General features: G+C 46.3%; 2 protein-coding genes across 3 annotated transcripts in view; both read left to right on the forward strand.

Annotated features, from left to right (window-relative positions):
• HOXD3 (homeobox D3) overlaps nucleotides 1-14,255 on the forward strand; it is a 30,219-nt gene that overhangs the window by 3,896 nt on the left and 12,068 nt on the right.
• Nucleotides 2,859-10,446, forward strand: HOXD4 (homeobox D4). Of its 2 annotated transcripts, XM_031057305.1 has the most exons (3): nucleotides 2,859-2,986; nucleotides 4,136-4,162; nucleotides 9,020-10,446. In XM_031057305.1, exons 1-3 carry the CDS (start codon nucleotides 2,929-2,931, stop codon nucleotides 9,322-9,324), a joined length of 390 nt encoding a protein of 129 aa, XP_030913165.1. In that variant the 5' UTR covers nucleotides 2,859-2,928; the 3' UTR covers nucleotides 9,325-10,446. The 2 variants fall into 2 exon arrangements, with proteins under 2 accessions (XP_030913165.1, XP_005415937.1); XM_005415880.2 differs by lacking the exons at nucleotides 2,859-2,986; nucleotides 4,136-4,162 and adding an exon at nucleotides 8,108-8,614 and having other exon boundaries at nucleotides 9,020-10,445.

A 14,255-nucleotide genomic window follows, 5' to 3' on the forward strand; every position in this document is an offset into this window, starting at 1 on the left:
GCTCGACGCCGCCCTGCCCGCTCCGGGCCTCCGCTGCCACCGGATCTGCCTGCGGGCGTGGGGTGCTGCAGGCAGGGGACTTTGCATGCCCACATCCTGCTCTGCGAGGGCATGGGCGACGAGGTGACTCTTGAAAAGTCGGGGTTATGATAAAAGTGGAGGGGCAAAATGCGTTGGACGCTATCAAGGTGCTTAGTAGGTCTTCAAAGTCAGAGATGGAGCCTGTAATTTTCTGGCAGTGTGGTCCTCGGGGTAGGATGCCAGTCGTCATGTCTGTCAAGTCGCACTGAGAGCAATGGCGGCATGCACATGTGATTCTATTCCCCCAGCCTCTTTATCACAATTACCAGAGGGAAACCAATTGTTACTGTGTAATGTCATTACACCTCTTATCTGTCTCCAGATCATCAGCCCCAAATATGAAAATTTGCATAAAAGCCTAGAGAATGAACTGGCCAGAGCTTCAAAGTCAAATTTCACATCTGCATTTTAGAATAGGAAATGTGAAAATCGTTCTAATTCCCACTTCAAAAATCTCATGGCTAGAATTACTCAGTTACTGAAACATTTGTCTTGTCCTTAACTGAGAGGGAGCTGTATCTCAATCATCAACTTCTCACTATCTCACAGCCTCATCTTTCACAGCCCCATGTCCTGGACACGTGTGTCTGAAGCACATGCCCAGCCCAGGCCACCCCGTTTGCCAGGGGCTGTCACTTCTGCAGCCTGGCTGCCATGCCACCTGCCTGTCCATGGCTCCTCTCCTCCTGCACATGCCAGGCAGTCTCTCATCTCCAAACTATGGCCTTCCCTTGCCCACAAGACAGGCCAAGAGAGCTGAAGCAGTCACAGACACTGAGGGAGGGATGTGATGCTCGCAGTACTGCACAGGGCCTGACCTCTGCCATACCCAGCACTCAGTGCCAGGCCCGGGGCAAACACACTTGGCTCTGCATCCTAATTCTTGTCCCAAACTATTTTCCCTATGTTTCATTGCACTTTCTCATTACACCCTACCCCTCCTGTCCCAGCACACAGCTTTTTCTAGCCCCTTCCCAGGTATGGCCACTTTGGCTCCCTGCAGCTGCCTGCTGCTGAAGCCCATGTGCCAGAAGCCAGTGAGGGTGATGTGTTTGGGGAGGAGGGTAGCTGGAGGCTACTACAAAGCCTGATCCAGGGCCCACTGTGGCCAGGCCCAGGTGCCTGAGCAGGGCTCAGGGAGCTCCAGGGAGCTCATCCCTCTGCCTGCCCAGGACTGGGAGCACAGGCCGTGCGCCAGCTGAAAGAGACCCTGCAGTCAGACCCATGCAAGGCAACCCACTCCTTTTGCTGGGATGGCTGGCTGGAGCCTCTGGGCCTGGTAAAGCTTCTCAGACCATGCACTGTGTCTGAAATGCCACCTTGTGCACTGCCCCTGCCAGCTGTCCTGGGCAGGCAGAGGGAAAGGGCTCTTCCACAGCTTAGGCCACTGAAAAACCATGAAGGCAATGCCTTGTGAGTAAGGGGTTGCAAACAGCAAGAAAAACACTGGAATGCAAAGCCACTCTGGATCATAAAGAAGGAGCAGGGAAGGATCTCGGGATGCCTCTTGTTGTCTGAAGGAAGAGAAATTGCTCAGCTGTGACTGGAGCCATCTAAAAATATAGCGAGAGCTGAGCTGGCCCTTTTGGGTGACTTCATAAGTAAGAGCAGACTCTAGTGTTAACAGGCACCACTCAGTTGGTGCCACCACCCAGCAGGGAATTGCATTTTGCTCGTTTTTCAGAGCCGAGCCCCCGGGCGGAGGCGCACTCTCACCCCCGGGCCGGGCGAGTGGCCGTGTCCCCTCTGCAGGCGGCCGGTCCCCGCCGGGGCTGACACAGCTCCTCGCCCTCTGGCGAAGGCACGAACCCTTCCTGGGATGCACCAGGAGCTGCTGGCCGCTCCGACGTCCCCATCTTAGCCATGATAGATTGGGAGCTGATGTCCGAGTTTCTTCATGCTGTGTGACTGCCAGGGACATTTGACTTCCTGTGCTCGGGCTCCTTGAAATTCTCATTTGCGAACTCACACCCTGCTCCCTTCACACCAGGGCTCTTTTATTGCTTTATAACCGTCCTTAAACTTCCAGTCCTCAAAGATCTCATTGTGGCAGGCTTCACACTTTCTCCCTTTCCGAAGCCCTGTGCACTCACTGTTGGCAGCAGTTTGGTCACTTACAAAGGTCCCTCGGGTGCCCGGCGAACCTGCAGCCCCTGGCACAGCTCTCCCAAGCTTTGAGATTAATGACTCAAAGCCATTTTGCAGGGGAGCCTCACCAAAATGCCATAAACACCAAGGAAAGGGAGAAAAGGTTCCATCTTTCAGTTGCTTTGGGGTTTTTTTGTTTTTGTGGGGGTTTTTTGTTTGTTTGTTTTGGGGTTTTTTGGTGTTTGTTTTTTTTTTTTTTTTTGTGGTTGTTTTGGTGGGATTTTATTTTCTTTCCTCCTAAAGATGTCCTTCCTTGTACCCTAAGAGCTATAAAGGTTTGAACGGGAGTACCCACAGAAAACACGCCCGGCTCCTTTCCCAAGAGCACTTAGGGAGTGCTAGGTCCCCTTTGCAGCTTTTCCTAAACACGCTCCTCAAAAAGGCCGGCATAACGCCATGCAGCTGAGCTTCCACCCATCCCCGCTATTTCGACCCGGTCCCGTTTTATAGGACAGATTCAGAGAACCTTTATTTAGCGAATAAAAGTTTAAAGCTGAAGGTTATTTATGGTTCCACAGAGATAAGTCCTGAGTGGCTATTTAGAAGCACGTGATTCCAATAAACTTTGTTTTATGGCTTGAGAGTTGACAAGCCAAAATATAATTCCCACCATAAATTAGTTTAAGAGCATACAAGTGCAGATGCTTTCGTTCCTGGAAGCAGTAATCGGGAAAGTGTTAGCAGGGAACCGTCGGCGGAATGCGACCGCGCAGGCACCTCTGCTCCCGGGTCCCCCAGGCCGCGGGGGGAGCGCACAGTAAGTCCGCTATCCGCCTCCCTCCGCCGCCGCGCTCCGGCCCCGTATTATTATTATTATTATTATTATTATTATTATTATTATTATTATTATTATTATTATTATTATTATTATTATTATTATTATTATTATTATTATTATTATTATTATTATTATTATTATTATTATTATTTTAAATAAAAACATTTATTTTAATAAAAATGGAAGATAAAAGGAAAGACTCCGTAAGAGGTGCTTAGTGCCAAAATGCTGATATTAATCCACTCTCCTCACAGGCTATGAATGTTACCTAGAGTGGGCAGAACTAAAAAAAAAAAAAAAAAAATAAACAAGAAATGTCTTGGGAAGCTCTATGCAGTGAACTATTGATACCGAAGCAATTGCTCTGTGTTTAATACAATAACTCGCCAAGATATCGCAGGAAGGCAATACAGGAGATAAAAAAATCGCTTACAGAAAAGAACCTTCCAGTAGTATTTACTTTTAAATATTTGGCGCGTTTCAGGAAAATTAGACCAAGCATGTAGATTTGTTTCCCTTATGTGATCTTTGAATAGATTTAATAAAATATTTGAAAGAAAGTTGAAGTCAAATCTATCCTTCTATAATGCAAACAAAGGCGCATGTCTCGTGGTTACTGAGAGGTTAATTAGGTGATCCTAAAAGAGAACTATTTTTGAGCAATCCGATATTTATTCTGATAAAATTATAGGTCTTTCTGTGTTTAGCACGGATATAATGCTACATGGCGTATTTTGTGGGTGATGGTTTGGCAAAGGTGATCTGAATGTGACTGGATTCCCACAGAACAACAACAAAAAAAAGGCCTTTGTTATTCTTTTCCATTAGTGAAAGAAGGAGGTCTGGCTCTTCATTTCTTTAGAAATTATCCCGTATAAAATTTAGACTATGAATATTAAAAGTGAAAGATCACACCCCAGGCACAGGGAAAGCGTGTATTCATAGAAAACTGCCTGAACGCAACGTGGTCCTCATTTGGAAGGGGCTTCCATCCCACCACTCCTCTGCTTGCAGGATTTACCACCAGCTCCTCTCTGCCTTCATCTATCAAACGTGGTTTGTAATTGTTCTCCAGAAATATCACCCGTATGTGGAATACAACAGTAACAAACGTTTTTATTGCAACAGGTTCTGCAGCATGGAAGAACATCCACAGTAAGTAACCTTTTATTTCTTGTAGAGTTTGCGTTATTTGAAAATCCTGGTCCTTCCCTCCAGACCTAAAAAACCCACAAACTATGACTCCTGATGGATATTTCTTCCTTCTCCTCCCCCACCACCCCTCCCCCCCAAAAAAGAAAAAGAAAAAAGAAAAAAAGAGAAAGGACTATGTCAGCATATGAAGGTTCTTGTGGAGTCAGTTTGTGGTACCATGTCATAATCCTGGCCAGCATTAAAAGTAGAGGTGCAGTCTCCTGCGGGTTTATTACAGGGCTGTACAGGTGTCGTCCTGCTTTTAAGCACTCCAAAGCAATTAGCAGCGTTTCCATTTTAACTCGGCAGGACTGTACAGCGCCTCCCTGTGCAGAATCCAGACGGATCACGTTGTATCCCAGCACCTCATAACCTTGGCTACTCCCACTCTTTTCTGGAGAAGGGATCCCAAGCAGAGCTGTGCCTGCTTTCTGCTGTTCCCCTCGTTTGGCACAGACGGGTGGCTGGGTGAAGGAGGCGGCAGGGACTGGGGCGGTCAGCGCTGGCGAGGCGGGGCAGCCCAGCTGCAGCCCGGTTCTGGGGGCAGTAGAGCTGATCTGCTGATGCGAGAGGTCTCGGGGCAGGGGAGACTCTAACGCGGATTTAAATGCTGTGAAGGCACGGGATAGAATGGGTATCAGAGCTTAGGAGGGCAATCTTTTACTGTAGGGGTTTTCGCATCCCAGATGGTCCTGCCTGAGCTGCCAGGGGGAGCGAGGGGAGGGCAGAAGATCAGTGTGCATCAGGAGCTGCTGTTGAACCTTTCTGGCTCCAGTGAGGAGCTGGGTGCATTGGTCCTGGTCCTCCAGGCTGAGACCGGCTTGTCTCTCAAAGAGGGAAAGAAGGACTGCGGTATTTGGAGATTCATTAGGTTGTACATCGCCCTTCCCGTTTCTGCCAGCCCGGCTCTGACCCGGAGCATGTAAAGGAGAGAAGTGTTCGCGTGTGCGTTTGTTTGCATTTCCCCGCTTCCTCTCCTTGTTTCCTGATAAATAATCTATTTCACTATATGTGCCAAGCTTCTCCCAGTCTTTTTGTCTTCCGTTGCAATATTGGTTTTCGAGTCCTATAAATACGAGCTAAAGAATCGCCTTCAGCGTTGCAATTTTAATTGTGTTCCATAGGTAACTTTCCTCCCCCCATAGCTCAGTCCTGTGCTACGTAGACGCCCTTGGCATTTTATTGCAGGGTCGGCCTTAAATGTATGGATTACTTGTTTTCTGCCAACGTACATTTAGCATACTGATTATAAACCAGAATACAAAAAGCCTGATAGATCAAAAGTATTTTGTATGGGCAGTTGAACAGGAGGTGAATATATAACGCTTTTGTTCATCAATAACTCTTTGGCTTTGACCTGTCTGAGCAAGTCGTGCAATAAGGTGAAACGCAGGTCACAGCGTCTAACAAATATGAAAATGTGTAGTATTAAGCAGAACGGGGAGCTGCTGCTTCCCCAGCTCCCTCGCTGCTCCCTGGGCAGCCCCAGGCTGGCTTGTCCGCTCCCGGGGGCTGCCCCAAACGATAGCTCTCTTTGGGGGGCGGAGGGGAGTTACCCTGCCAGTTCAGCCGGGTGCTAAATAACCCCCGCGAGGGCGGGGGGGTATCCCCTCTCCCCTCAGAGAAAGGATGCGAAAACGGGAGAGATGCTGAAAATAGCTGGGTAGGGATTTGAAGAATCCGGGGGGAGATTAAGGATATAAAGTCGTTTTGAGTTGCACTTGCTGTGAAGGAGTCACCGCCGCAGTGGTCAGAAAGCAGACGTTTGAAAATAGCATCTCCCAGCTCAGGCACTTGGGAGCTGGAGGCAGCCAAACAACCCGGTACACATCGCTCGGAGAAGCGCAACACCCCCAAATCTGCCCTCCGCAGTGGTTGGATGTATCACACCCGCACCATTATTTGTCCTTATGGTGCCTGTTTTAAATAGTGGAAGGAGAAGAGGTTGACCGCAGGACAGCAGTGAGGAGCTGGGTCAGACACAATTCATGAACTTTTGTACTCCTGTGTGCCGCTGTCGACAAAGTAAAAATAATGAAACTTTGTGATATGTTTGTAAATGATTTCGGCTGACCTCTCGCCCTGCCCTTCACCATAAACGCTACGGCAGGGAAAACCTGGGAGGGTGCGAGGCTAAGGCTCGCAGGCAGATCGCGGGGATAATAGCTAGACCAGCATAATAGGATGAAGGTAAATTTGGAAACTCTCTTTTTCCCGAGAGCAACTAGCTCCAGCTTTTAATCTCATCTTTTTCACCAACTGCTGTTTCTGTTGTCGGCTGTTTTGCTTCTGTTTCGATTTTTCAGAAATTCTTTTTTATTTTGGGGGAAATTCTAATTATGGAGAATCTTTTCAGATTCGTGTTAGCCTAAATATTTAGACTCCTAGCTAAATTACTTTAACCATTATCATTCTAAATAGCGCAATTTGACCGACCACGTCCATTTTCCATAGCGAGGACGTAAGTGGCAGAGAATTTAAAGAAAGCGGCAGGTCTTTCTGAGAATTTGGTAGGCGAAATTCGTCGCTTTGAATTGATGGAGGGTCGTAAAGCTCTATTGCAGCAATAATAACAAGCGTGAATCTTTTCTGAAATCCCACCTTCCTGCAAATCTGTATTTCAGAACTGAGTCCCAGCAGAATAGTTTGCATTCCTCAGAAGACAGTAAGAGACTAAGAGAATTGCAGAGACCTGCTATATTGCAGATGAAAACAGAATGTTATTACGTTGTCTATATATACCCTGTAGAACCGAATTTGTGTGATATTCATATAGTCACAGATTCGATTCTAGGGGAATATATGGTCGATGCAAAAACTTCACCTTTCTGCAGATGGTTAGAAGTTAAAATACTGGCGGAATCAAGAGGCATGTGCGTGCTGAACACTCAGAAATTATAAAAGTTTTGCTGCCTCGCTCCTATTCGCTAGGTTTTAGGACGTTTCTTAAAACTTCGGTTGTCGTTCAGTCCTAACTCTCACTGACAATCTTTGAATTTAAACAGTTAAATTCACCAGAAGTTACAAAATTTCTGGGAAAAAAAAAAGATATTATCTACCAATCAGTGAATGAGTCTTTTATAAGATACTCATAAATTAGCTAGATATGCCAGACGTTAGCAAAATTTCCCTGTCAAGGGTCCAGATCGCATCAAAATATTTACGACAGCAGCAAAAGCAGCATTCGCCTCGCTGGAATGTATTTACTTGTGCTCCAGGAATGATATTGATGAATGAAGACCGAATTTATCTCATTAAACCCGTGATATTTTTAACCTAATTAAATGACGTCTCCAGTTCAATTGATTGAACTTTAGTGGTTAAAAGTGAACTCTTTCTTGCCATCTGTAAGATTTTATATACATACATGTGTAGATTTATAAATATACATTGGCGTTTGCGTCTGTGCACGCATACGTTTGCACACGTATATTTTGAGGCTTGAAGGTGAATGAGAAGTTACTGATTGCCTAATTTTATTCAGCAGAACTAAATTCTGGTAACTTTTGGATGACCTCTGCTAGACAAAGACAGGACAGATCTATTGTACATCATATTACCCTCTTCTTTGATGGCTTTTCTTTTCCTCGCCCGCTTATCAGTTTCTTCCCTTTTAACCCCACTTCAGCTCATCGCTCTGTATATTCCTTTCGATTCTTTTTCTTATTTTATTTAAAGCGAGGTACCAAGCCCCGGTGGCGATCCTGGCTAGTAGCTCAGACGGCAGGGCAGCGTCCCCCGGGGCTGGGGGAAGCCGGCTCAGACAAAAGGCTGTGGGCAGGGCAGCGGCCGCCGCCCCGGGGGGCCCCCACCTTAGAGGGATGTTATTGAGTGGAATCGCTGGAAATGCGGGGAAATGCGGCGGTGGGCGCCCGGCTCCCCATTGGCCGGGCCGGTCACATGCCCGCCTAACTTTATTCAGTTGACAGCAAGTAGGAGGGCTCTATGGCAGGGGAAAAAAAGACAACACGAGAAAAATTAGTATTTTCTACCTTCAGAAATTAATGGCCATGAGTTCGTATATGGTGAACTCTAAGTATGTGGATCCCAAATTTCCTCCTTGCGAGGAATATTTGCAGAATAGCTACTTAGGCGAGCAGGGGGCCGAGTACTACAGTGCCTCGCAGGGCGCTGATTTCCAGCACCAGGGACTCTACCCACGGTCAAACTACAGCGAGCAGCCCTTTAGCTGTAGCAATGCCCAGGGCTCTGCCGGGCAGCCGCGGGGTCACGGACAGGAGCAATCCGGCCCGGCGAGCCACTTCCCCGGCCCAGCAGAGCATTGCCCACCGCCTCCAATGTCCAACTCGCGAGCCTGCAGCCAGCAGCCGGCCCTCAAACCCCCAAACGGCTCCGCAGTTAAGCAGCCGGCAGTAGTTTATCCCTGGATGAAGAAAGTCCATGTTAACTCGGGTAAGGATCCTCTTCTTACTTTGCTCTTCTCCCTTGCTTCCGATCGGCCTCAGCGGCGCTCTGCCGAGTCCCTGCCAGGCTCGTGGGCGAGCTTTTTAAGCCGAGGTGGCCAATTACACTCGCCATAAATTTTTATTGCTGAGGAAATAGGCCGTTGGCCATGCGGGGCTTTGGCGTGCAGGAGAAAACTCCATTTTAGGAGCCTTCTAGAGGCTCCCAGTCTACCTAGCTGCGTGTGCCCGTAGTGCCTGCCTCAAGCGAGGGGGGAAAGCAGCCCGGCCATTGTAAGCAACTGGGACGAATCCAGCTCGGCCACATGCTCGCAGCTCGTAAGGTTTTCTTTTGTAAAGTCGGACCGGCAAGTCAAGATTAGCTTTGTAAAAGTTCTCCGTATTTTTTTCCCAGTGAATCCCAATTACAACGGAGGGGAACCTAAACGCTCCCGCACAGCTTACACCAGACAGCAAGTCCTAGAACTGGAAAAAGAATTTCATTTTAACAGGTACCTGACCAGGCGCCGTCGTATCGAGATAGCCCACACTTTGTGTCTCTCTGAGCGCCAGATCAAGATCTGGTTTCAGAACAGAAGAATGAAGTGGAAAAAAGATCACAAACTGCCCAACACGAAGGGCAGATCTTCTTCCTCTGGTTCAAACCCCCATTTACAAACTGGTTCCAAGGACCATCAGACTGACTTGACAACTTTGTAGAAGAGGTGAAATTTTCCATTTCATCCTTCGCTTCTGACCAGTACTGTACATAACTGACACTGCCCAAGCAGAACCTGCATGTAGCAGCTAAGGACACGAGAAACTGTCATCTTTCTTTAAGGTACTGTTGTACAAAGGAGACAAAATGACGCTACTTTGGACTTTATTTTATTTGCCTCTGCTAGCACAACCTAAAAAAGGAAAACAAAAAAAAAAAAAAAAGGAAAGAGAGAGGGAAAAACAAACAAACAAACCATGCAGGCAGTGGGAATTGGGAAAATATTAAATGAGACCTTCTGTCCTTAAAAAATAATAAATCATTGAAAATGAAACTGTCCTGTGTTTCAGTTTTGAATTCTGAAGTGAAGATTGGATGCTTTATTCTGGGATTTATACTTTTAATTGTCTTTTTATCCCATGCAATTGCGGGAGAAAGCATTTTGGGCAAGTTGAGGACAGGAAATTCATAGCATAGTCTTTTATTCGAACATAAAGACTAGTAATTGTGAACTTTTTTTTTTTTTTGTGCTGCTTTACCTTTCTCGGTGTAATGAAAATTCTTGCTCATTTCCATAACGTCTCAGAAAGTGTGCATAGAAATGAAGTGAAAACGGGTTATTTTATGTTCTGGTAATGTTAGTGTATTTATTTATTTGTTGCATAGAAGAATGAAGACAAAAAGAAAAATAGTCAAACCAAAAACGAGGAAGGGAGCTGAAATACAGCATTTTTCCTTCCCAGTCTCATGAACACATATGTAATGTTTACTTGTCTTGAACGTACACAACTTTCTTGTTCCCCCCCCACCCTTGTTTTTAAATTTCCATCTTTGTGAATAGGAAAAGTGTCCCTGCTTCTTACCGTGTGCCATCCAGAGCTAACAGGCTTGAAATCTGTTTCCAAAGTCTGCTCTGCTCAGCGCTGTGCTTTAAACCATCGATACCTCATTTAAAAATGGAAAGAAAAAAAGGAAAAAGAAAGAGGCGAGACCACAAAAAAAAAAAAAAAAAAAACAAACTCACAAAAAACAACAGCAACCCACACTGAAAAATTAATGTAATTTCTGATATAAACTGAGCCATTCAAAGCTGAAAGCTGAACACATTCTTTCAACCAGATTTTAAATTTCTTTTCTGCTAGAGAGACGTAGTCTATGTGAGTTGCTGGTTTGTTTTGTTTTGGGTTTATATTGGGTTTTTATGGCTTTGGTTTGTTTAGTTTTTAGGTTTGGGTGGGTTTTTTAAGATTGGGTAGGGGTTTTTTTGTTTTGGTGGGGTTTTTCTGGTTTTGGTGGGGATTTTTGTTGCTTTTTTTTTTCTCTTTAGAACAGTGATTGCTTTTAAGCAAACCATGACACATGACTGCAATGGCTGGAAATCTCAGCAAGTTGCTTTCAGGAAAGATGAAAGGCTTGGATGGGAGCAGAGCTGGTCTAATACCCACGAATTTGTCCCTGACTGCTGGTTGCCAAAGTTTTAGCGCTCAGTAACTACCAAACCAAACCAGCTCCCTGAGCCACTTACACCTCTGCTCAGGCGGTTTTAAAGCTCAGTCCTTATCTCCTGTACCCTCAGGGCAGCCTAGGAAAGGGACCACAGAGCCAAAATTGTAACGAGGTGATCCCTTTATTAAAGAGAAAAGTGGCGAGGAAGGAAACTCAGCAAACACTGAAGGGAGGTGGAAAGAGCAGGGGGTGAGTTAACGTGCCCTGCTGCAGGCTGGATGCTTCCCACTGAGAACTCACGGCTCTCTGGGCTCGCTCGGGAAAACGCTGGCCAAAATGGGCTTGAATTAATTCGAAAATAAAAGGCGAGCTTTTCAACAAGAGTGTATTCGGCAACGTTAACTGTGGCCAGCAGTTAATTTCTGCCCTTTTCTCATCCCTTGAAGTCCGCAAAGTGTCTTTAGGACTTGGTCTTTTGTTTTAGAGCCTGGAGAAAACTCTTTGTTCTTCCTTAGGGTTAGCCCAGTTCTCAGACTTGCACATGGCAATACTTGAATATCTCCACGTCGTGATATTAAAGATGGATATTCCCGCATTATTCGCATCATTGTTTCTATGACAAAAAGCACCGAGTTCATACATAGTAAAGACGTCTTTTTTCTGACGCCTTCACGTTGAGAAGCTGAAAAGGTATTTTACTGAAGTTCGGCTAAATTGCAGGAACAGGTTCACCCAGAGGACAAATTTTCTATTCGATTAGTTGTATTTCAGCCGGGAAGAGTGACCTCTAAACCCTTAACCTTTTGGACCCAAACTACCCTTCCCTTTCTCTAGCATGGAGAGCAGCTAGCAGCAGCGCTTGAGGAGGGAATTCCTGAGCCAAGTTTTCAAGTTTTGTTACACCAGGTTCCTGCAGTAGTGGCCTTTCCTCTCCAGAGCTGCTCAAAGTCATCCTTCTGCTCTTCATACGTAGCTATTAAAATAAAGAAGAAAAAGGGGTGTGGGGAAGTAAAGTCCCTCTAGCTACTCTTGAAAACCCTCCTCCCGGACCCCCGCTGTTTTCCTAAAGTCCGATAAGTTGGCTGCGAGCAGGGCAAAAGTGTTATTCGAGAGAGAGCTACCAACTTTGGCATCTGCGGTACAGTCCTGGAAAATACTGGCCTTGGATAAGCAAATCCTTGCTTTGTGCTTCTAATCAACCGAGATGGCTCCCGAAGTTAAAGGACCAACTTCTGCTCCCAGATTTCCTTCCCCCGCCCACTGAAGTCAAACAGGCATGTAGCTGCGAGCAGAATTTGTCTCATTGTCTTTTGAAATGTTAATAACTCCAGGACGAGTGTTGGCTTCAGCAGGCACAGCTCTCACAGCCCTGTTTGCACGTCCCCTCTGAGCGAGGCTGGAGCACTATAGGTCTACATAGGTGTGATTGCACCCTAAGACAGGACAATACGTGAAGCGGAGGCAGAGAGTACCAAACAGAAATAGTTTCCATCTGCCATTGCTCTGAATGGTCAGAATGTCTGTAATAGTGACCAGCAGCACCCACTGGTCGTTATCTCCCATGCAAAACGAACCTGGGTTGGTTTTTTTTTTTCCCAATGGTTGTAACCCTCCTCCAGAGTTATTTTTTGTATGAAGGGAAACTGATTATTTTTGTTTATCGCGGGTAAACGTTGTGCATTGGAGCCTTTGTTAAACGGTCGCATTGTCCAGCGCCACTCTCATCTCTGTTAAAGTGTGATGCTTTTTATAGACTTTGCTGATGTTTTGCTGCCATTGATTAAAGCGTTATTTATACTAACTGTCGCCTGTAGTTTTGATGTAAGCCCTCCACATACTTCTGAAATAATAAAAGGTGTAGCGAAATAGATTCTGGTTTGTACCTTGAACAATCAGTCCTTACAAGGTGGGTCTCTCTTCTGTGAAAATGCTGGTCCCTCCCATCATCACAGTGTTAAAAGATGAGTGACTCTGCATAGCATCCTTCCAAATGTCCCTTTGAACAGGTTTGCTGTTTGCCTCAGCCATAATGGTGTGACTCTAGGCCAAGCTGGAGTCTATATTTACTTTTGGGCTGCAGTTAAAAGTGCCTGTCATCCATTTGCTGCTGCTTTGCATTTAACAAGCCCTCCTAGAATGACTCCTGGATTTCTGCATGTGTGGTAGGAGGCGAGGAGCCACACCTGAAGTCACCTCGATGCCCACACAGATGTGTCTCTTTTAGGTGAGTCCTAGAAAGAATCAATTAAATAAAGAAATGGAAATTCGAAATTGCAATTCAGAGAGTAGTTTTTTCTGAGCAGTAACTCCCACTTTGACAGTGGATACAAAAGAAAGATCACAAGAAAAGACAACTTGGAGACTTGAAACTTTGCCATGCACCTATGGCAAGCATATTTTTTTTCTTCCCAGCGTAAGTGTCTCAGACGATAACACAGCCAGGAGAAGTCGATTGCACTATTTTTGTCATAAGTACTTGTTAGTGAGGGCTTGTCCTCTCCTGGAGCGTGGTCAAGGCACGAGTCCAAAAATCCAGTCTCTGGCTCGTGCCGGGCAGGGAGCAGGGTGCCCAGCAGAAACCATGTGCTCTTACTGCCCAAGCGCGCCCAGGGGAGGCTGGGGTTGCCTTTCTAAGCACACACTCGCTAAGTTTAAATATTGAGGCACATCTTGTGATTATAGTTTCTCTCTGTGCTGTTTAATGGCTCCTCCTGTTACTCCCGATACATCAATACAGTTCTGTATATTATATCACCACTAGTCGTTAAGGTAAGAATGAAGAGGAAAGGCAGAGTCAATAGCAAACCCCACTCACTGTACAGTACAGTAAATAGGGACCTCTCGGTGCACAGCCACACCGCTTCCAACGGCCATGTTTGTTAGCCCTTTCCCCTGATTCTTTTTTCCTTTTTTTTTTTTTCCCCTCCTTCCCCCCAAGCCTAGAGACCAAAATAATCTTGCTAGGAACAGTCATAACAGGCAGAATTTCAAAGTGCAAGGAAGATGATAAGAATAGATTTCTACAAGTCCTGACCACGTGATTTGCGAAATAATTAATTCAGCACGTCCCTTAAGAAACACGGAGTCGTCATTAATCTGCCAAGCAAAGGACTCTATCAGACTTGAAAACTGAAGAGATCCCAAGAATATAATATACAAAGGGTGCCGTCCCTCTCCCTGCACACCTAGCTCTTGGGTAGCTGCTGAAAAAGAGACGCCCGGTACGTAAATATTTTTTACTTTTATTCCTCCTTATTTAAGCCTTAATGAACTCAGCTGTCAAACACTTGACAAATAGGGCACGCTGCTTCCTGATTTCCAGCGCGGCAGCGGCCGGGAACCGGACCGGGCGCAAGCGATGACCTTTGCTTCCCAGGGAGCGGGGGAAAGAGGACGAGCGCGGAGCGCCGCGGAGCGCCGCGGAGCAGGGAGGCTGATGGCCACACCGCCTCCCGGAGCGGCGGGGGGGGCGGCGGGGCGGGTCCGG

The sequence above is a fragment of the Geospiza fortis genome, unplaced genomic scaffold (assembly GCF_000277835.1).
Source record: "Geospiza fortis unplaced genomic scaffold, GeoFor_1.0 scaffold112, whole genome shotgun sequence".
Lineage (NCBI taxonomy): Eukaryota > Metazoa > Chordata > Aves > Passeriformes > Thraupidae > Geospiza > Geospiza fortis.

Coding starts and splice junctions, on each gene's coding strand:
- HOXD4 (XM_005415880.2), top strand. CDS start 8,206: ATGGCCATGAGTTCGTATATGGTGAACTCTAAGTATGTGGATCCCAAA. Junction 8,615..9,019: donor GAAAGTCCATGTTAACTCGG/GTAAGGATCCTC, acceptor TTTTTTTCCCAG/TGAATCCCAATTACAACGGA.